This window comes from Astyanax mexicanus, unplaced genomic scaffold (genome assembly GCF_023375975.1).
Source record: "Astyanax mexicanus isolate ESR-SI-001 unplaced genomic scaffold, AstMex3_surface scaffold_39, whole genome shotgun sequence".
Taxonomy (NCBI): domain Eukaryota; kingdom Metazoa; phylum Chordata; class Actinopteri; order Characiformes; family Acestrorhamphidae; genus Astyanax; species Astyanax mexicanus.
The window spans coordinates 92,501-114,619 of NW_026040049.1; the positions used below are offsets into that span (position 1 = coordinate 92,501).

The window sequence follows — 22,119 nt, forward strand, 5'->3', positions numbered from 1 at the left end:
ATACCCCGTTACACTACCGCCCGGCACCACTAAACTACACGCCTACACCACCAATAACCCAGATTATACCCCTTTACACTACCTCCCGGTACCGCCAAACTACACGTCTACACCACCAATAACCCAGATTACACCCCGTTACACTACCGCCCGGCACCACTAAACTACACGCCTACACCACCAATAACCCAGATTACACCCCGTTACACTACCGCCCGGCACCACTAAACTACACGCCTACACCACCAATAACCCAGATTATACCCCGTTACACTACCTCCCGGTACCGCCAAACTACACGTCTACACCACCAATAACCCAGATTACACCCCGTTACACTACCGCCCGGCACCACTAAACTACACGCCTACACCACCAATAACCCAGATTACACCCCGTTACACTGCCGACCAGAACGCTAGACTACACGCCTACATCACCAATAACCCAGATTACACCCCGTTAAACTACCGACCGGTACAGCTAAACTACACGCCTACATCACCAATAACCCAGATTACACCCTGTTACACTACCGACCGGTACCGCCAAACTACACGCCTACACCAACAATAACCCAGATTACACCCCGTTAAACTACCGACCGGTACCGCTAAACTACACGCCTACACCACCAATAACCCAGATTACACCTGTTACACTACCGCCCGGTACCGCTAAACTACACGCCTACACCACCAATAACCCAGATTACACCCCGTTACACTACCGACCGGTACAGCTAAACTACACGCCTACATCACCAATAACCCAGATTACACCCCGTTACACTACCGCCCGGTACCGCTAAACTACACGCCTACATCACCAATAACCCAGATTACACCCCGTTACACTACCGACCGGTACCGCCAAACTACACGTCTACACCACCAATAACCCAGATTACACCCCGTTACACTACCGACCGGTACCGCCAAACTACACGTCTACACCACCAATAACCCAGATTACACCCCGTTACACTACCGCCCGGCACCACTAAACTACACGCCTACACCACCAATAACCCAGATTATACCCCGTTACACTACCGCCCGGCACCACTAAACTACATGCCTACACCACCAATAACCCAGATTATACCCCGTTACACTACCGCCCGGTACCGCCAAACTACACGTCTACACCACCATTAACCCAGATTACACCCCGTTACACTACCGCCCGGCACCACTAAACTACACGCCTACACCACCAATAACCCAGATTACACCCCGTTACACTGCCGACCGGTACCGCTAAACTACACGCCTACATCACCAATAACCCCGATTACACCCCGTTAAACTACCGACCGGTACAGCTAAACTACACGCCTACATCACCAATAACCCAGATTACACCCCGTTACACTACCGACCGGTACCGCCAAACTACACGCCTACACCAACAACAACCCAGATTACACCCCGTTAAACTACCGACCGGTACAGCTAAACTACACGCCTACACCAACAACAACCCAGATTACACCCCGTTACACTACCGACCGGTACCGCCAAACTACACGCTTACACCAACAACAACCCAGATTACACCCTGTTACACTACCGACCGGTACCGCCAAACTACACGCCTACATCACCAATAACCCAGATTACACCCCGTTACACTACCGCCCGGCACCACTAAACTACACGCCTACACCACCAATAACCCAGATTATACCCCGTTACACTACCGCCCGGTACCGCCAAACTACACGTCTACACCACCAATAACTCAGATTACACCCCGTTACACTACCGCCCGGCACCACTAAACTACACGCCTACACCACCAATAACCCAGATTACACCCCGTTACACTGCCGACCGGTACCGCTAAACTACACGCCTACATCACCAATAACCCATATTACACCCCGTTAAACTACCGACCGGTACAGCTAAACTACACGCCTACATCACCAATAACCCAGATTACACCCCGTTACACTACCGACCGGTACCGCCAAACTACACGCCTACACCAACAACAACCCAGATTACACCCCGTTAAACTACCGACCGGTACCGCTAAACTACACGCCTACACCACCAATAACGCAGATTACACCTGTTACACTACCGCCCGGTACCACTAAACTACACGCCTACACCACCAATAACCCAGAGTACACCCCGTTACACTACCGACCGGTACCGCCAAACTACACGCCTACACCACCAATAACCCAGATTACACCTGTTACACTACCGCCCGGTACCACTAAACTACACGTCTACATCACCAATAACCCAGATTACACGTGTTACACTACCGACTGGTACCGCTAAACTACACGCCTACACCACCAATAACCCAGAGTACACCCCGTTACACTACCGACCGGCACCACTAAACTACACGCCTACACCACCAATAACCCTGATTATACCACGTTACACTACCGACCGGCACCACTAAACTACACGCCTACATCACCAGTAACCCAGATTAAAACCCGTTACACTACCGACCGGTACAGCTAAACTAAACGCCTACATCACCAATAACCCAGATTACACCCCGTTACACTACCGGCCGGTACCACTAAACTACACGCCCACATCACCAATAACCCAGAGTACACCCCGTTACACTGCCGACCGGTACCGCCAAACTACACGTCTACACCACCAATAACCCAGAGTACACCCCGTTACACTACCCACCGGTACCGCCAAACTACACGCCTACACCATCAACAACCCAGATTATACCCCGTTACACTACCGACCGGTACCGCCAAACTACACGCCTACACCAACAATAACCCAGATTACACCCCGTTACACTACCGACCGGTACCGCCAAACTACACGCCTACACCAACAACAACCCAGATTACACCCCGTTACACTACCACCCGGTACCACTAAACTACACGGCTACATCACCAATAACCCAGATTACACCCCGTTACACTACCGACCGGTACCGCCAAACTACACGTCTACACCACCAATAACCCAGATTACACCCCGTTACACTACCGACCGGTACCGCCAAACTACACGCCTACATCACCAATAACCCAGATTACACCCCGTTACACTACCACCCGGCACCACTAAACTACACGCCTACACCACCAATAACCCAGATTATACCCCGTTACACTACCGCCCGGTACCGCCAAACTACACGTCTACATCACCAATAACCCAGATTACACCCCGTTACACTACCGACCGGTACAGCTAAACTACACGCCTACATCACCAATGACCCAGATTACACCCTGTTAAACTGCCGACCGGTACCGCCAAACTACACGCCTACATCACCAATAACCCAGATTACACCCCGTTACACTACCGACCGGTACAGCTAAACTACACGCCTACATCACCAATAACCCAGATTACATCCCGTTACACTACCGACCGGTACAGCTAAACTACACGCCTACATCACCAATAACCCAGATTACACCCCGTTACACTACCGGCCGGTACCACTAAACTACACGCCTACATCACCAATGACCCAGAGTACACCCCATTACACTACCGACCGGTACCGCCAAACTACACGCCTACACCAACAACAACCCAGATTACACCCTGTTACACTACCGACCGGTACCACTAAACTACACGCCTACATCACCAATAACCCAGATTACACCCCGTTACACTACCGCCCGGTACCACTAAACTACACGCCTACATCACCAATAACCCAGATTACACCCCGTTACACTACCGACCGGTACCGCCAAACTACACGTCTACACCACCAATAACCCAGATTACACCCCGTTACACTACCGACCGGTACCGCCAAACTACACGCCTACATCACCAATAACCCAGATTACACCCCGTTACACTACCGCCCGGCACCACTAAACTACATGCCTACACCACCAATAACCCAGATTATACCCCGTTACACTACCGACCGGTACCGCCAAACTACACGTCTACACCACCAATAACCCAGATTACACCCCGTTACACTACCGCCCGGCACCACTAAACTACACGCCTACACCACCAATAACCCAGATTACACCCCGTTACACTACCGACCGGTACAGCTAAACTACACGCCTACATCACCAATAACCCAGATTACACCCCGTTAAACTACCGACCGGTACAGCTATACTACATGCCTACATCACCAATAACCCAGATTACACCCCGTTACACTACCGACCGGTACTGCCAAACTACACGCCTACACCACCAATAACCCAGATTACACCTGTTACACTACCGCCCGGTACCACTAAACTACACGCCTACATCACCAATAACCCAGATTACACCTGTTACACTACCGACCGGTACCGCTAAACTACACGCCTACACCACCAATAACCCAGATTATACCCCGTTACACTACCGACCGGTACCGCCAAACTACACGTCTACACCACCAATAACCCAGATTATACCCCGTTACACTACCGACCGGTACTGCCAAACTACACGCCTACATCACCAATAACCCAGATTACACCTGTTACACTACCGCCCGGTACCACTAAACTACACGCCTACTCCACCAATAACCCAGAGTACACCCCGTTACACTACCGACTGGTACCGCCAAACTACACGTCTACACCACCAATAACCCAGATTATACCCCGTTACACTACCGCCCGGCACCACTAAACTACACGCCTACACCACCAATAACCCAGATTATACCCCGTTACACTACCTCCCGGTACCGCCAAACTACACGTCTACACCACCAATAACCCAGATTACACCCCATTACACTACCGCCCGGCACCACTAAACTACACGCCTACACCACCAATAACCCAGATTACACCCCGTTACACTACCGCCCGGCACCACTAAACTACACGCCTACACCACCAATAACCCAGATTATACCCCGTTACACTACCTCCCGGTACCGCCAAACTACACGTCTACACCACCAATAACCCAGATTACACCCGGTTACACTACCGCCCGGCACCACTAAACTACACGCCTACACCACCAATAACCCAGATTACACCCCGTTACACTGCCGACCGGTACCGCTAAACTACACGCCTACATCACCAATAACCCAGATTACACCCCGTTAAACTACCGACCGGTACAGCTAAACTACACGCCTACATCACCAATAACCCAGATTACACCCTGTTACACTACCAACCGGTACCGCCAAACTACACGCCTACACCAACAATAACCCAGATTACACCCCGTTAAACTACCGACCGGTACCGCTAAACTACACGCCTACACCACCAATAACCCAGATTACACCTGTTACACTACCGCCCGGTACCGCTAAACTACACGCCTACACCACCAATAACCCAGATTACACCCCGTTACACTACCGACCGGTACAGCTAAACTACACACCTACATCACCAATAACTCAGATTACACCCCGTTACACTACCGGCCGGTACCACTAAACTACACGCCTACATCACCAATAACCCAGAGTACACCCCGTTACACTACCGACCGGTACCGCCAAACTACACGTCTACACCACCAATAACCCAGAGTACACCCCGTTACACTACCGACCGGTACCGCCAAACTACACGCCTACACCATCAACAACCCAGATTATACCCCGTTACACTACCGACCGGCACCACTAAACTACACGCCTACACCACCAATAACCCAGATTACACCCCGTTACACTACCGACCGGTACCGCCAAACTACACGCCTACACCAACAACAACCCAGATTACACCCTGTTACACTACCGACCGGTACCACTAAACTACACGCCTACATCACCAATAACCCAGATTACACCCCGTTACACTACCGCCCGGTACCACTAAACTACACGCCTACACCACCAATAACCCAGATTATACCCCGTTACACTACCGCCCGGCACCACTAAACTACATGCCTACACCACCAATAACCCAGATTATACCCCGTTACACTACCGCCCGGTACCGCCAAACTACACGTCTACACCACCACTAACCCAGATTACACCCCGTTACACTACCGCCCGGCACCACTAAACTACACGCCTACACCACCAATAACCCAGATTACACCCCGTTACACTGCCGACCGGTACCGCTAAACTACACGCCTACATCACCAATAACCCCGATTACACCCCGTTAAACTACCGACCGGTACAGCTAAACTACACGCCTACATCACCAATAACCCAGATTACACCCCGTTACTCTACAGACCGGTACCGCCAAACTACACGCCTACACCAACAACAACCCAGATTACACCCCGTTAAACTACCGACCGGTACCGCTAAACCTCACGCCTACATCACCAATAACCCAGATTACACCCCGTTACACTACCGACCGGTACCGCCAAACTACACGCCTACACCAACAACAACCCAGATTACACCCCGTTAAACTACCGACCGGTACCGCTAAACTACACGCCTACACCACCAATATCCCAGATTACACCTGTTACACTACCGCCCGGTACCACTAAACTACACGCCTACATCACCAATAACCCAGATTACACCTGTTACACTACCGACCGGTACCGCTAAACTACACGCCTACACCACCAATAACCCAGAGTACACCCCGTTACACTACCGACCGGCACCACTAAACTACACGCCTACACCACCAATAACCCAGATTACACCCCGTTACACTACCGACCGGTACCGCCAAACTACACGCCTACATCACCAATAACCCAGATTACACCTGTTACACTACCGCCCGGTACCACTAAACTACACGCCTACACCACCAATAACCCAGAATATACCCCGTTACACTACCGACCGGTACTGCCAAACTACACGCCTACATCACCAATAACCCAGATTACACCTGTTACACTACCGCCCGGTACCACTAAACTACACGCCTACACCACCAATAACCCAGAGTACACCCCGTTACACTACCGCCCGGTACCGCCAAACTACACGTCTACACCACCAATAACCCAGTTTACACCCCGTTACACTACCGACCGGTACCACTAAACTACACGCCTACACCACCAATAACCCAGATTATACCCCGTTACACTACCGACCGGTACCGCCAAACTACACGCCTACACCATCAACAACCCAGATTATACCCCGTTACACTACCGACCGGTACCGCCAAACTACACGTCTACACCACCAATAACCCAGATTACACCCCGTTACACTACCGACCGGTACTGCCAAACTACACGGCGTACTGACCGCTCTCTCTGTGTGTGTTAGCCGCGGCGGTGTCGTCGGTGCCGGTTCTGACGAGTGTTCAGTGCAGCGTGGCTGTGGGTCGGATGCTGGCGGAGCTGCAGAAGTCGTGCCGGGTGGTGGATCTGCGCCGGGTGGCACCGAGTTTCCTCTCTCAGGGTCTGGAGGCGGCGGAACTGATGGAGAGCTTGGAGCAGCTCCGCAGCTTGGCGTACTGTTACCGTGACGACAGCGGCGGGATGCTGCGCTCTTCCTCTGAGGAAGATGACGATTAGCTTCACCATCATCATCATCATTGTGATCATCCTGCTCACCATCAGAACCACGGCCCTGCTCACTATGAAGGGAGTGAACTTCTACTGCAGTGCTCTGAGCTGCGTTTGGGACGGGGCCGGGGCAGCTGGGTCTGAGGGATCTGGAACCGCACTGGATTCGGACCGGATCACTGTTTAACGGTTCCTGAAGGAGATATGCAAATTAGCAGAGGGTGTGTATGTATGTGTGTGTGTGTGTGTGTGTGTGTAATGTGTGTGTGTGTGTGTGTGTGTGTGTGAGTGACAGCTGATCTTGTGGTCCAGGTTGTTCAGAGCAGTATCTGTATCATATTAAAATAAACTGGTTTAGTTCTGACTGAATCGGTTTCGTTTGGAAATGTTTAAGTGTGCCAGGAACTTGTATCTTCGAGTCACAGTTCAGTGTTTTACCAGCAGGAGGCAGAAGATCAGTCTCTCTCTCCAGCATAATCAATTAATCCATCAGTTATAAAAAATAAAATATTATTGAAATAATTATTAGCAAAAACACAAATTCTGGGTTTACAGTAAAAAAAGTATATTTAAATGTAGTAAATAAGTAAATTATTAACTTTAAATTAATTCAACTCAACAAGACTTGTGAGCAGGAGATGCTAAGCTAACACTGAGGGTTCAGGTTAGACCCCCGAGCTCTTCACGTGGACGTGATCACGTGATCTCAGACGATCTGTTTCTGAATATCTGAGAGAAAGAGCTGTTGATGCTCATCAGGCTAAAAACGTTATGAAAACATCTCTAAATAAAGATTAAAGTGTAGAAATGGAGAACACTCAAGACCATCGTTACCCAGGAGTGTAAAATTCAACCAGGTCTTACAGAACTCTTACAGAAGTGTAAATTCTAAGCAACTGAAGGCCTCTCTCACACCGGCTAGTTTTCATGTTCAGTAGTCCAGTGGTGTGGAGAGGAGAAATCCACTGATCTCCAAAAACAACATCACTGCTCGTCTGAAGTTCATTACAGATCATGTGGAGAAACCAGAAGACTCCACATACTGGAAGAACGCAGGTGAGACCAAAATAGAGGATTATATTTGGAGAAAGAAAAACACTGAATTCCAGCATAAGAACCTAATCTCATCTGTGAAACATGGTGGAGGCAGTATCATGGTTTGGGTCTGTTTTGCTTTATCATGTCAGGACGGTTTGTCTTTATTGATGGAAAAACAAATTCTGAATTCTAAATTTCAAAATTTCAGGACATCTTTTCATGAACTAAATCTCAGGAGATACAAAGGTCCTGATCTTAATCCAATAGACATTTTGTGGGTGGAGCTTAAGAGATCCGTTAATGTGAGGAAACCTGATAGACCACCAACATCCCAGAGCTGAAGCTGTTCTGTACGGAAGAATGAGTTCAGATCTGATCTACAGATACCAGAAACGTTTAGATCAGTCATTACTGTAAAGGAGGAAAATCACACCGCATACTGAAAACTGATGTTTACATACTTTTACCCTCATAAATATGTAATATTGGAACATTTTCCTCAATAAATAAACGAGCAAGTTTAATATTTTGGTCTTTATTTGTTTAACTGGATTCTTTTCATATACTTTTAAAATCTGATAATTATTAATAGCCATCAGATAAGATGTAATTAAACATAAATTATGTTTAAGGATGTTGTAAATCCTGTTTATAATGAATTGAAATAATAACTACTGAAAATTTTACTGTAAATACTCTTAATTAACTATCCCTTATTGTAAAAGTGTTAATAATAAATTAAGTAACTTCTAAGCAGCACTGGAATCAGTGATTTAACAGCGTTATTAGATTATTTTATCTTTGTCAATATCAGTGAATAAATTTACAGTAATTTGATCTGTTTCTATATTATTCTTTATTGTGTTTTTTTTTATAATCAACTCTACTATTGTCCTGCTGCACAGCTGATCAGTACAGCTGATCAATACAGGTGATCAGTACAGGTGATCAGTACAGGTGATCAGTACAGATGATCAATACAGGTGATCAGTACAGATGATCAATACAGGTGATCAGTACAGGTGATCAGTACAGGTGATCAGTACAGATGTCCAAGTGGTGTGCAGAAAATCATGTGGGCTTTATAGATAACTGGCTACACTTTGAGGGCAAGCCTGGTCTTTTAGGTAGGGATGGTGTCCACCCCACGCGGGAGGGTGCTGCCTTACTTTCATGCAGCATAGCTCATAGTCTTTTAGTTAGTCGGCAGAGTAGTATTAGAAGCTGCTGACAATCCAGAGCCGGGACCAGGCCGCAGACAGAGAGGCTTAACCGACCGTCTGCGAGCTGCAAAGAGACGTTACCTAGATACCAATGTATTCAGACTGTGTCTGTCCCCCGAGTCAAACAAAAACATCAAAAAACTAAAACAGTCAATCTAAATAACTTAACTTATATTAAACAATCATATCCAGACTGTAGTACTAACATTTCAAGCCTAAAGATTGGTTTACTTAATATTAGATCTCTAAATTCAAAAGCAGTTCTGGTGAATGAAATGATAACTGATCAGAAATTCGATGTTCTGTGTCTGACAGAAACCTGGATTAGGCCAAATGAATATGTAGCATTAAATGAAGCCACCCCTGCAGGCTATAATTATATACACAATCAGAGACTGTCCGGTAGAGGAGGTGGGGTCTGCATATTTTTCCAAAGTACCTTAATTAGCAATCAGAAACACTATGAAAATTTTACTTCTTTTGAGCTTCTTTACACCAGTATAATTAATCCAGTTACAAAAAAGAATGCATTTTCTTTAATTAACATCTACAGACCACCAGGGCCCTATTTAGAATTTTTAAAAGAATTTAGTGATTTTGTCACAGACTTAGCAGTAAGTAATGATAAAGTGATTATAGTTGGAGACTTCAACATTCATTTTGAAAAATTGGATGATCCATTAAAAAAGGCATTCACATCGATTTTAGACTCAGTTGGTATTATTCAAAATATAACAGGACCTACTCATTACTGTAATCATACTCTGGATTTAGTTTTGACCCTGGGTGTGAGCATAGATAACCCGAATATTCGTTCTCAAACCTCCGCAATTTCAGATCAATATTCTGAAGTTCAGTCATGTGACTGCTTTGCTGCGTTTCCTCCACTGACTTCCTGTTTCCGCAGCATCCGATTCAAAACCCTGACTGTGGCCTACAAACCCAAAAACAGACCAGCTCCTCAGGGTCGTGCACAGGAATCCTGAAGGGCAGTTGCTCTAACCTGAAGAAAGGGTACCGTAGGTGCCGTTCTTTAGGGAACTGGGAGTGCTGGTTTTTAGGTGGAGCTCTTTAGGGAACTGGGAGAACTGGGAACTGGGAAATGGGAGTGCTGTTTTTTAGGTGGAGTTCTTTAGGGAACTCGGAGTGCTGGTTTTTAGGTGGAGTTCTTTAGGGAACTGGGAGTGCTGGTTTTTAGGTGGAGCTCTTTAGGGAAATGGGAGTGCTGGTTTTTAGGTGGAGCTCTTTAGGGAACTGGGAGAACTGGGAAATGGGAGTGCTGTTTTTTAGGTGGAGTTCTTTAGGGAACTCGGAGTGCTGGTTTTTAGGTGGAGTTCTTTAGGGAACTGGGAGTGCTGGTTTTTAGGTGGAGTTCTTTAGGGAACTGGGAGTGCTGGTTTTTAGGTGGAGTTCTTTAGGGAAATGGGAGTGCTGGTTTTTAGGTGGAGTTCTTTAGGAAACTCGGAGTGCTGGTTTTTAGGTGGAGCTCTTTAGGGAACTGGGAGTGCTGGTTTTTAGGTGGAGTTCTTTAGGGAACTGGGAGTGCTGTTTTTTAGGCGGAGTTCTTTAGGGAAATGGGAGTGCTGGTTTTTAGGTGGAGCTCTTTAGGGAACTGGGAGAACTGGGAACTGGGAAATGGGAGTGCTGTTTTTTAGGTGGAGTTCTTTAGGGAACTGGGAGTGCTGTTTTTTAGGTGGAGCTCTTTAGGGAAATGGGAGTGCTGGTTTTTAGGTGGAGCTCTTTAGGGAACTGGGAGTGCTGGTTTTTAGGTGGAGTTCTTTAGGGAACTGGGAGTGCTGTTTTTTAGGCGGAGTTCTTTAGGGAACTGGGAGTGCGGGTTTTTAGGCGGAGTTCTTTAGGGAACTGGGAGTGCTGGTTTTTAGGTGGAGTTCTTTAGGGAACTGGGAGTGCTGGTTTTTAGGTGGAGCTCTTTAGGGAACTGGGAGTGCTGTTTTTTAGGTGGAGCTCTTTAGGGAACTGGGAGTGCTGGTTTTTAGGTGGAGTTCTTTAGGGAACTGGGAGTGCTGGTTTTTAGGTGGAGTTCTTTAGGGAAATGGGAGTGCTGTTTTTTAGGCGGAGTTCTTTAGGGAACTCGGAGTGCTGGTTTTTAGGTGGAGCTCTTTAGGGAAATGGGAGTGCTGGTTTTTAGGTGGAGCTCTTTAGGGAAATGGGAGTGCTGTTTTTTAGATAGAGTTCTTTAGGGAACTGGGAGTGCTGGTTTTTAGGTGGAGTTCTTTAGGGAACTGGGAGTGCTGGTTTTTAGGTGGAGTTCTTTAGGGAACTGGGAGTGCTGGTTTTTAGGTGGAGCTCTTTAGGGAACTGGGAGTGCTGGTTTTTAGATAGAGTTCTTTAGGGAACTGGGAGTGCTGGTTTTCAGGTGCCGTTCTTTAGGGAACTGGGAGTGCTGGTATTTAGATGGAGTTCTTTAGGGAACTGGGAGTGCTGGTTTTTAGGTGCCGTTCTTTAGGGAACTGGGAGTGCTGGTATTTAGATGGAGCTCTTTAGGGAACTGGGAGTGCTAGTTTTTAGGTGGAGCTCTTTAGGGAACTGGGAGTGCTGTTTTTTAGGTGGAGCTCTTTAGGGAAATGGGAGTGCTGGTTTTTAGGTGGAGCTCTTTAAGGAACTCGGAGTGCTGGTTTTTAGGTGGAGCTCTTTAGGGAACTGGGAGTGCTGGTTTTTAGGTGGAGCTCTTTAGGGAACTGGGAGTGCTGGTTTTTAGGTGGAGCTCTTTAGGGAAATGGGAGTGCTGGTTTTTAGATGGAGCTCTTTAGGGAACTGGGAGTGCTGGTTTTTAGGTGGAGCTCTTTAGGGAACTGGGAGTGCTGGTTTTTAGGTGGAGCTCTTTAGGGAAATGGGAGTGCTGGTTTTTAGGTGGAGTTCTTTAGGGAACTCGGAGTGCTGGTTTTTAGGTGGAGCTCTTTAGGGAACTGGGAGTGCTGGTTTTTAGATGGAGCTCTTTAGGGAACTGGGAGTGCTGGTTTTTAGGTGGAGCTCTTTAGGGAACTGGGAGTGCTGGTTTTTAGGTGGAGCTCTTTAGGGAAATGGGAGTGCTGGTTTTTAGATGGAGCTCTTTAGGGAACTGGGAGTGCTGTTTTTTAGGTGGAGCTCTTTAGGGAACTGGGAGTGCTGGTTTTTAGGTGGAGCTCTTTAGGGAAATGGGAGTGCTGGTTTTTAGGTGGAGTTCTTTAGGGAACTCGGAGTGCTGGTTTTTAGGTGGAGCTCTTTAGGGAACTGGGAGTGCTGGTTTTTAGATGGAGCTCTTTAGGGAACTGGGAGTGCTGGTTTTTAGGTGGAGCTCTTTAGGGAACTGGGAGTGCTGGTTTTTAGGTGGAGCTCTTTAGGGAAATGGGAGTGCTGGTTTTTAGGTGGAGCTCTTTAGGGAACTGGGAGTGCTGGTTTTTAGGTGGAGCTCTTTAGGGAACTGGGAGTGCTGGTTTTTAGGTGGAGTTCTTTAGGGAAATGGGAGTGCTGGTTTTTAGATGGAGTTCTTTAGGGAACTCGGAGTGCTGGTTTTTAGGTGGAGCTCTTTAGGGAACTGGGAGTGCTGTTTTTTAGGCGGAGTTCTTTAGGGAACTGGGAGTGCTGGTTTTTAGGGGGAGTTCTTTAGGGAACTGGGAGTGCTGGTTTTTAGGCGGAGTTCTTTAGGGAACTGGGAGTGCTGTTTTTTAGGCGGAGTTCTTTAGGGAACTGGGAGTGCTGGTTTTTAGGTGCCGTTCTTTAGGGAACTGGGAGTGCTGGTTTTTAGGTGGAGCTCTTTAGGGAAATGGGAGTGCTGGTTTTTAGGTGGAGCTCTTTAGGGAACTGGGAGAACTGGGAACTGGGAAATGGGAGTGCTGTTTTTTAGGTGGAGTTCTTTAGGGAACTCAGAGTGCTGGTTTTTAGGTGGAGCTCTTTAGGGAAATGGGAGTGCTGGTTTTTAGGTGGAGCTCTTTAGGGAACTGGGAGTGCTGGTTTTTAGGTGGAGTTCTTTAGGGAACTGGGAGTGCTGTTTTTTAGGCGGAGTTCTTTAGGGAACTGGGAGTGCTGGTTTTTAGGCGGAGTTCTTTAGGGAACTGGGAGTGCTGGTTTTTAGGTGGAGCTCTTTAGGGAACTGGGAGTGCTGTTTTTTAGGTGGAGCTCTTTAGGGAACTGGGAGTGCTGGTTTTTAGGTGGAGTTCTTTAGGGAACTGGGAGTGCTGGTTTTTAGGTGGAGTTCTTTAGGGAAATGGGAGTGCTGGTTTTTAGGCGGAGTTCTTTAGGGAACTCGGAGTGCTGGTTTTTAGGTGGAGCTCTTTAGGGAAATGGGAGTGCTGGTTTTTAGGTGGAGCTCTTTAGGGAAATGGGAGTGCTGTTTTTTAGATAGAGTTCTTTAGGGAACTGGGAGTGCTGGTTTTTAGCTGGAGTTCTTTAGGGAACTGGGAGTGCTGGTTTTTAGGTGCCGTTCTTTAGGGAACTGGGAGTGCTGGTATTTAGATGGAGCTCTTTAGGGAACTGGGAGTGCTAGTTTTTAAGTGGAGCTCTTTAGGGAACTGGGAGTGCTGGTTTTTAGGTGGAGCTCTTTAGGGAAATGGGAGTGCTGGTTTTTAGGTGGAGCTCTTTAGGGAACTCGGAGTGCTGGTTTTTAGATAGAGTTCTTTAGGGAACTGGGAGTGCTGGTTTTTAGGTGGAGTTCTTTAGGGAACTGGGAGTGCTGGTTTTTAGGTGGAGTTCTTTAGGGAACTGGGAGTGCTGGTTTTTAGGTGCCGTTCTTTAGGGAACTGGGAGTGCTGGTATTTAGATGGAGCTCTTTAGGGAACTGGGAGTGCTAGTTTTTAGGTGGAGCTCTTTAGGGAACTGGGAGTGCTGGGTTTTTAGGTGGAGCACTTTAGGGAAATGGGAGTGCTGGTTTTTAGGTGGAGCTCTTTAGGGAACTCGGAGTGCTGGTTTTTAGGTGGAGCTCTTTAGGGAACTGGGAGTGCTGGTTTTTAGATGGAGCTCTTTAGGGAACTGGGAGTGCTGGTTTTTAGGTGGAGCTCTTTAGGGAAATGGGAGTGCTGGTTTTTAGATGGAGCTCTTTAGGGAACTGGGAGTGCTGGTTTTTAGGTGGAGCTCTTTAGGGAACTGGGAGTGCTGGTTTTTAGGTGGAGCTCTTTAGGGAAATGGGAGTGCTGGTTTTTAGGTGGAGTTCTTTAGGGAACTCGGAGTGCTGGTTTTTAGGTGGAGCTCTTTAGGGAACTGGGAGTGCTGGTTTTTAGATGGAGCTCTTTAGGGAACTGGGAGTGCTGGTTTTTAGGTGGAGCTCTTTAGGGAACTGGGAGTGCTGGTTTTTAGGTGGAGCTCTTTAGGGAAATGGGAGTGCTGGTTTTTAGGTGGAGCTCTTTAGGGAACTGGGAGTGCTGGTTTTTAGGTGGAGCTCTTTAGGGAACTGGGAGTGCTGGTTTTTAGGTGGAGTTCTTTAGGGAAATGGGAGTGCTGGTTTTTAGATGGAGTTCTTTAGGGAACTCGGAGTGCTGGTTTTTAGGTGGAGCTCTTTAGGGAACTGGGAGTGCTGGTTTTTAGGTGGAGTTCTTTAGGGAACTGGGAGTGCTGGTTTTTAGGGGGAGTTCTTTAGGGAACTGGGAGTGCTGTTTTTTAGGCGGAGTTCTTTAGGGAACTGGGAGTGCTGGCTTTTAGGTGCCGTTCTTTAGGGAACTGGGAGTGCTGGTTTTTAGGTGGAGCTCTTTAGGGAAATGGGAGTGCTGGTTTTTAGGTGGAGCTCTTTAGGGAACTGGGAGAACTGGGAACTGGGAAATGGGAGTGCTGTTTTTTAGGTGGAGTTCTTTAGGGAACTCGGAGTGCTGGTTTTTAGGTGGAGCTCTTTAGGGAAATGGGAGTGCTGGTTTTTAGGTGGAGCTCTTTAGGGAACTGGGAGTGCTGGTTTTTAGGTGGAGTTCTTTAGGGAACTGGGAGTGCTGTTTTTTAGGCGGAGTTCTTTAGGGAACTGGGAGTGCTGTTTTTTAGGCGGAGTTCTTTAGGGAACTGGGAGTGCTGGTTTTTAGGTGGAGTTCTTTAGGGAACTGGGAGTGCTGGTTTTTAGGTGGAGCTCTTTAGGGAACTGGGAGTGCTGTTTTTTAGGTGGAGCTCTTTAGGGAACTGGGAGTGCTGGTTTTTAGGTGGAGTTCTTTAGGGAACTGGGAGTGCTGGTTTTTAGGTGGAGTTCTTTAGGGAAATGGGAGTGCTGGTTTTTAGGCGGAGTTCTTTAGGGAACTCGGAGTGCTGGTTTTTAGGTGGAGTTCTTTAGGGAACTGGGAGTGCTGGTTTTTAGGTGGAGTTCTTTAGGGAACTGGGAGTGCTGGTTTTTAGGTGGAGTTCTTTAGGGAACTGGGAGTGCTGGTTTTTAGGTGGAGTTCTTTAGGGAACTGGGAGTGCTGGTATTTAGATGGAGCTCTTTAGGGAACTGCGAGTGCTAGTTTTTAGGTGGAGCTCTTTAGGGAACTGGGAGTGCTGGTTTTTAGGTGGAGCTCTTTAGGGAAATGGGAGTGCTGGTTTTTAGGTGGAGCTCTTTAGGGAACTCGGAGTGCTGGTTTTTAGGTGGAGCTCTTTAAGGAACTGGGAGTGCTGGTTTTTAGATGGAGCTCTTTAGGGAACTGGGAGTGCTGGTTTTTAGGTGGAGCTCTATAGGGAAATGGGAGTGCTGGTTTTTAGATGGAGCTCTTTAGGGAACTGGGAGTGCTGGTTTTTAGGTGGAGCTCTTTAGGGAACTGGGAGTGCTGGTTTTTAGGTGGAGCTCTTTAGGGAAATGGGAGTGCTGGTTTTTAGGTGGAGCTCTTTAGGGAACTGGGAGTGCTGGTTTTTAGGTGGAGTTCTTTAGGGAACTGGGAGTGCTGGTTTTTAGGTGGAGTTCTTTAGGGAACTGGGAGTGCTGGTTTTTAGGTGGAGTTCTTTAGGGAACTGGGAGTGCTGGTATTTAGATGGAGCTCTTTAGGGAACTGGGAGTGCTAGTTTTTAGGTGGAGCTCTTTAGGGAACTGGGAGTGCTGGTTTTTAGGTGGAGCTCTTTAGGGAAATGGGAGTGCTGGTTTTTAGGTGGAGCTCTTTAGGGAACTCGGAGTGCTGGTTTTTAGGTGGAGCTCTTTAGGGAACTGGGAGTGCTGGTTTTTAGATGGAGCTCTTTAGGGAACTGGGAGTGCTGGTTTTTAGGTGGAGCTCTTTAGGGAAATGGGAGTGCTGGTTTTTAGATGGAGCTCTTTAGGGAACTGGGAGTGCTGGTTTTTAGGTGGAGCTCTTTAGGGAACTGGGAGTGCTGGTTTTTAGGTGGAGCTCTTTAGGGAAATGGGAGTGCTGGTTTTTAGGTGGAGTTCTTTAGGGAACTCGGAGTGCTGGTTTTTAGGTGGAGCTCTTTAGGGAACTGGGAGTGCTGGTTTTTAGATGGAGCTCTTTAGGGAACTGGGAGTGCTGGTTTTTAGGTGGAGCTCTTTAGGGACCTGGGAGTGCTGGTTTTTAGGTGGAGCTCTTTAGGGAAATTGGAGTGCTGGTTTTTAGATGGAGCTCTTTAGGGAACTGGGAGTGCTGTTTTTTAGGTGGAGCTCTTTAGGGAACTGGGAGTGCTGGTTTTTAGGTGGAGCTCTTTAGGGAAATGGGAGTGCTGGTTTTTAGGTGGAGTTCTTTAGGGAACTCGGAGTGCTGGTTTTTAGGTGGAGCTCTTTAGGGAACTGGGAGTGCTGGTTTTTAGATGGAGCTCTTTAGGGAACTGGGAGTGCTGGTTTTTAGGTGGAGCTCTTTAGGGAACTGGGAGTGCTGGTTTTTAGGTGGAGCTCTTTAGGGAAATGGGAGTGCTGGTTTTTAGGTGGAGCTCTTTAGGGAACTGGGAGTGCTGGTTTTTAGGTGGAGTTCTTTAGGGAAATGGGAGTGCTGGTTTTTAGATGGAGTTCTTTAGGGAACTCGGAGTGCTGGTTTTTAGGTGGAGTTCTTTAGGGAACTGGGAGTGCTGGTTTTTAGGTGGAGTTCTTTAGGGAACTGGGAGTGCTGGTATTTAGATGGAGCTCTTTAGGGAACTGGGAGTGCTGGTATTTAGATGGAGCTCTTTAGGGAACTGGGAGTGCTGGTTTTAGGTGGAGTTCTTTAGGGAACTGGGAGTGCTGGTTTTTAGGTGGAGTTCTTTAGGGAAATGGGAGTGCTGGTTTTTAGGCGGAGTTCTTTAGGGAACTCGGAGTGCTGGTTTTTAGGTGGAGCTCTTTAGGGAAATGGGAGTGCTGGTTTTTAGGTGGAGCTCTTTAGGGAAATGGGAGTGATGTTTTTTAGATAGAGTTCTTTAGGGAACTGGGAGTGCTGGTTTTTAGGTGGAGTTCTTTAGGGAACTGGGAGTGCTGGTTTTTAGGTGGAGTTCTTTAGGGAACTGGGAGTGCTGGTTTTTAGGTGGAGCTCTTTAGGGAACTGGGAGTGCTGGTTTTTAGATAGAGTTCTTTAGGGAACTGGGAGTGCTGGTTTTTAGGTGGAGTTCTTTAGGGAACTGGGAGTGCTGGTTTTTAGGTGGAGTTCTTTAGGGAACTGGGAGTGCTGGTTTTTAGGTGCCGTTCTTTAGGGAACTGGGAGTGCTGGTATTTAGATGGAGCTCTTTAGGGAACTGGGAGTGCTAGTTTTTAGGTGGAGCTCTTTAGGGAACTGGGAGTGCTGTTTTTTTAGGTGGAGCTCTTTAGGGAAATGGGAGTGCTGGTTTTTAGGTGGAGCTCTTTAGGGAACTCGGAGTGTTGGTTTTTAGGTGGAGCTCTTTAGGGAACTGGGAGTGCTGGTTTTTAGATGGAGCTCTTTAGGGAACTGGGAGTGCTGGTTTTTAGGTGGAGCTCTTTAGGGAAATGGGAGTGCTGGTTTTTAGGTGGAGTTCTTTAGGGAACTCGGAGTGCTGGTTTTTAGGTGGAGCTCTTTAGGGAACTGGGAGTGCTGGTTTTTAGGTGGAGCTCTTTAGGGAACTGGGAGTGCTGGTTTTTAGGTGGAGCTCTTTAGGGAAATGGGAGTGCTGGTTTTTAGGTGGAGTTCTTTAGGGAACTGGGAGTGCTGGTTTTTAGGCGGAGTTCTTTAGGGAACTGGGAGTGCTGGTTTTTAGGTGGAGTTCTTTAGGGAACTGGGAGTGCTGGTTTTTAGGTGAAGCTCTTTAGGGAACTGGGAGTGCTGGTTTTTAGGTGGAGTTCTTTAGGGAACTGGGAGTGCTGTTTTTTAGGTGGAGTTCTTTAGGGAACTGGGAGTGCTGGTTTTTAGGTGGAGCTCTTTAGGGAACTGGGAGTGCTGGTGCTGGTTTTAGGTGGAGCTCTTTAGGGAACTGGGAGTGCTTGTTTTTAGGTGGAGTTCTTTAGGGAACTGGGAGTGCTGGTGCAGGTTTTTAGGCGAAGCTCTTTAGGGAACTGGGAGTGCTGGTTTTTAGGTGGAGTTCTTTAGGGAACTGGGAGTGCTGGTGCTGCTTTTTAGGCGATTTCTTTAGGGAACTGGGAGTGCTGGTGCTGGTTTTTAGGCGGAGCTCTTTAGGGAACTGGTAGTGCTGGTGCTGGTTTTTAGGCGGAGTTCTTTAGGGAACTGGGAGTGCTGGTTTTTAGGTGGAGCTCTTTAGGGAAATGGGAGTGCTGTTTTTTAGGTGGAGTTCTTTAGGGAACTCGGAGTGCTGGTTTTTAGGTGGAGCTCTTTAGGGAACTGGGAGTGCTGGTTTTTAGATGGAGCTCTTTAGGGAACTGGGAGTGCTGGTTTTTAGGTGGAGTTCTTTAGGGAAATGGGAGTGCTGGTTTTTAGGCGGAGTTCTTTAGGGAACTCGGAGTGCTGGTTTTTAGGTGGAGCTCTTTAGGGAAATGGGAGTGCTGGTTTTTAGGTGGAGCTCTTTAGGGAAATGGGAGTGCTGTTTTTTAGATAGAGTTCTTTAGGGAACTGGGAGTGCTGGTTTTTAGGTGGAGTTCTTTAGGGAACTGGGAGTGCTGGTTTTTAGGTGGAGTTCTTTAGGGAACTGGGAGTGCTGGTTTTTAGGTGGAGCTCTTTAGGGAACTGGGAGTGCTGGTTTTTAGGTGGAGTTCTTTAGGGAACTGGGAGTGCTGGTTTTTAGGTGGAGTTCTTTAGGGAACTGGGAGTGCTGGTTTTTAGGTGCCGTTCTTTAGGGAACTGGGAGTGCTGGTATTTAGATGGAGCTCTTTAGGGAACTGGGAGTGCTAGTTTTTAGGTGGAGCTCTTTAGGGAACTGGGAGTGCTGGTTTTTAGGTGGAGCTCTTTAGGGAAATGGGAGTGCTGGTTTTTAGGTGGAGCTCTTTAGGGAACTCGGAGTGTTGGTTTTTAGGTGGAGCTCTTTAGGGAACTGGGAGTGCTGGTTTTTAGATGGAGCTCTTTAGGGAACTGGGAGTGCTGGTTTTTAGGTGGAGCTCTTTAGGGAAATGGGAGTGCTGTTTTTTAGGTGGAGTTCTTTAGGGAACTCGGAGTGCTGTTTTTTAGGTGGAGCTCTTTAGGGAACTGGGAGTGCTGGTTTTTAGATGGAGCTCTTTAGGGAACTGGGAGTGCTGGTTTTTAGGTGGAGCTCTTTAGGGAACTGGGAGTGCTGGTTTTTAGGTGGAGCTCTTTAGGGAAATGGGAGTGCTGGTTTTTAGGTGGAGCTCTTTAGGGAACTGGGAGTGCTGGTTTTTAGGTGGAGCTCTTTAGGGAACTGGGAGTGCTGGTTTTTAGGTGGAGCTCTTTAGGGAAATGGGAGTGCTGTTTTTTAGGTGGAGTTCTTTAGGGAACTCGGAGTGCTGGTTTTTAGGTGGAGCTCTTTAGGGAACTGGGAGTGCTGGTTTTTAGATGGAGCTCTTTAGGGAACTGGGAGTGCTGGTTTTTAGGTGGAGCTCTTTAGGGAACTGGGAGTGCTGGTTTTTAGGTGGAGCTCTTTAGGGAAATGGGAGTGCTGGTTTTTAGGTGGAGCTCTTTAGGGAACTGGGAGTGCTGGTTTTTAGGTGGAGCTCTTTAGGGAACTGGGAGTGCTGGTTTTTAGGTGGAGCTCTTTAGGGAAATGGGAGTGCTGGTTTTTAGGTGGAGTTCTTTAGGGAACTGGGAGTGCTGGTTTTTAGGCGGAGTTCTTTAGGGAACTGGGAGTGCTGGTTTTTAGGTGAAGCTCTTTAGGGAACTGGGAGTGCTGTTTTTTAGGTGGAGCTCTTTAGGGAACTGGGAGTGCTGGTTTTTAGGTGGAGTTCTTTAGGGAACTGGGAGTGCTGTTTTTTAGGTGGAGTTCTTTAGGGAACTGGGAGTGCTGGTTTTTAGGTGGAGCTCTTTAGGGAACTGGGAGTGCTGGTGCTGGTTTTAGGTGGAGCTCTTTAGGGAACTGGGAGTGCTTGTTTTTAGGTGGAGTTCTTTAGGGAACTGGGAGTGCTGGTGCAGGTTTTTAGGCGAAGCTCTTTAGGGAACTGGGAGTGCTGGTTTTTAGGTGGAGTTCTTTAGGGAACTGGGAGTGCTGGTGCTGGTTTTTAGGCGATTTCTTTAGGGAACTGGGAGTGCTGGTGCTGGTTTTTAGGCGGAGCTCTTTAGGGAACTGGTAGTGCTGGTGCTGGTTTTTAGGCGGAGTTCTTTAGGGAACTGGGAGTGCTGGTTTTTAGGTGAAGCTCTTTAGGGAACTGGGAGTGCTGGTTTTTAGGTGGAGCTCTTTAGGGAACTGGGAGTGCTGGTTTTTAGGTGGAGCTCTTTAGGGAAATGGGAGTGCTGTTTTTTAGGTGGAGTTCTTTAGGGAACTCGGAGTGCTGGTTTTTAGGTGGAGCTCTTTAGGGAACTGGGAGTGCTGGTTTTTAGATGGAGCTCTTTAGGGAACTGGGAGTGCTGGTTTTTAGGTGGAGCTCTTTAGGGAACTGGGAGTGCTGGTTTTTAGGTGGAGCTCTTTAGGGAAATGGGAGTGCTGGTTTTTAGGTGGAGCTCTTTAGGGAACTGGGAGTGCTGGTTTTTAGGTGGAGCTCTTTAGGGAACTGGGAGTGCTGGTTTTTAGGTGGAGCTCTTTAGGGAAATGGGAGTGCTGGTTTTTAGGTGGAGTTCTTTAGGGAACTGGGAGTGCTGGTTTTTAGGCGGAGTTCTTTAGGGAACTGGGAGTGCTGGTTTTTAGGTGAAGCTCTTTAGGGAACTGGGAGTGCTGTTTTTTAGGTGGAGCTCTTTAGGGAACTGGGAGTGCTGGTTTTTAGGTGGAGTTCTTTAGGGAACTGGGAGTGCTGTTTTTTAGGTGGAGTTCTTTAGGGAACTGGGAGTGCTGGTTTTTAGGTGGAGCTCTTTAGGGAACTGGGAGTGCTGGTGCTGGTTTTAGGTGGAGCTCTTTAGGGAACTGGGAGTGCTTGTTTTTAGGTGGAGTTCTTTAGGGAACTGGGAGTGCTGGTGCAGGTTTTTAGGCGAAGCTCTTTAGGGAACTGGGAGTGCTGGTTTTTAGGTGGAGATCTTTAGGGAACTGGGAGTGCTGGTGCTGGTTTTTAGGCGATTTCTTTAGGGAACTGGGAGTGCTGG

The 22,119-nt window shown here is 47.8% G+C and overlaps 1 protein-coding gene and 1 long non-coding RNA gene across 2 annotated transcripts in view; both read left to right on the forward strand.

Annotated features, from left to right (window-relative positions):
- The window catches only part of msto1 (misato mitochondrial distribution and morphology regulator 1), a 45,547-nt gene extending 36,534 nt beyond the window's left edge, over window positions 1-9,013 (forward strand). Inside the window, exon 14 of the mRNA XM_049473558.1 lies at window positions 7,210-9,013. Within this exon, the coding sequence (XP_049329515.1) occupies window positions 7,210-7,460 (251 nt within the window). The 3' untranslated portion in view covers window positions 7,461-9,013. The remainder of the gene's footprint in view (window positions 1-7,209) is intronic.
- A 4,056-nt stretch (window positions 9,014-13,069) lies between these two features.
- On the forward strand, window positions 13,070-21,936 carry LOC125794093 (uncharacterized). Its single transcript, XR_007433607.1, has 5 exons — window positions 13,070-13,419; window positions 15,268-15,708; window positions 18,711-18,786; window positions 20,753-20,866; window positions 21,731-21,936. It is a non-coding gene; the product is annotated as an uncharacterized LOC125794093 (long non-coding RNA).
- Window positions 21,937-22,119: the final 183 nt, after the last annotated feature.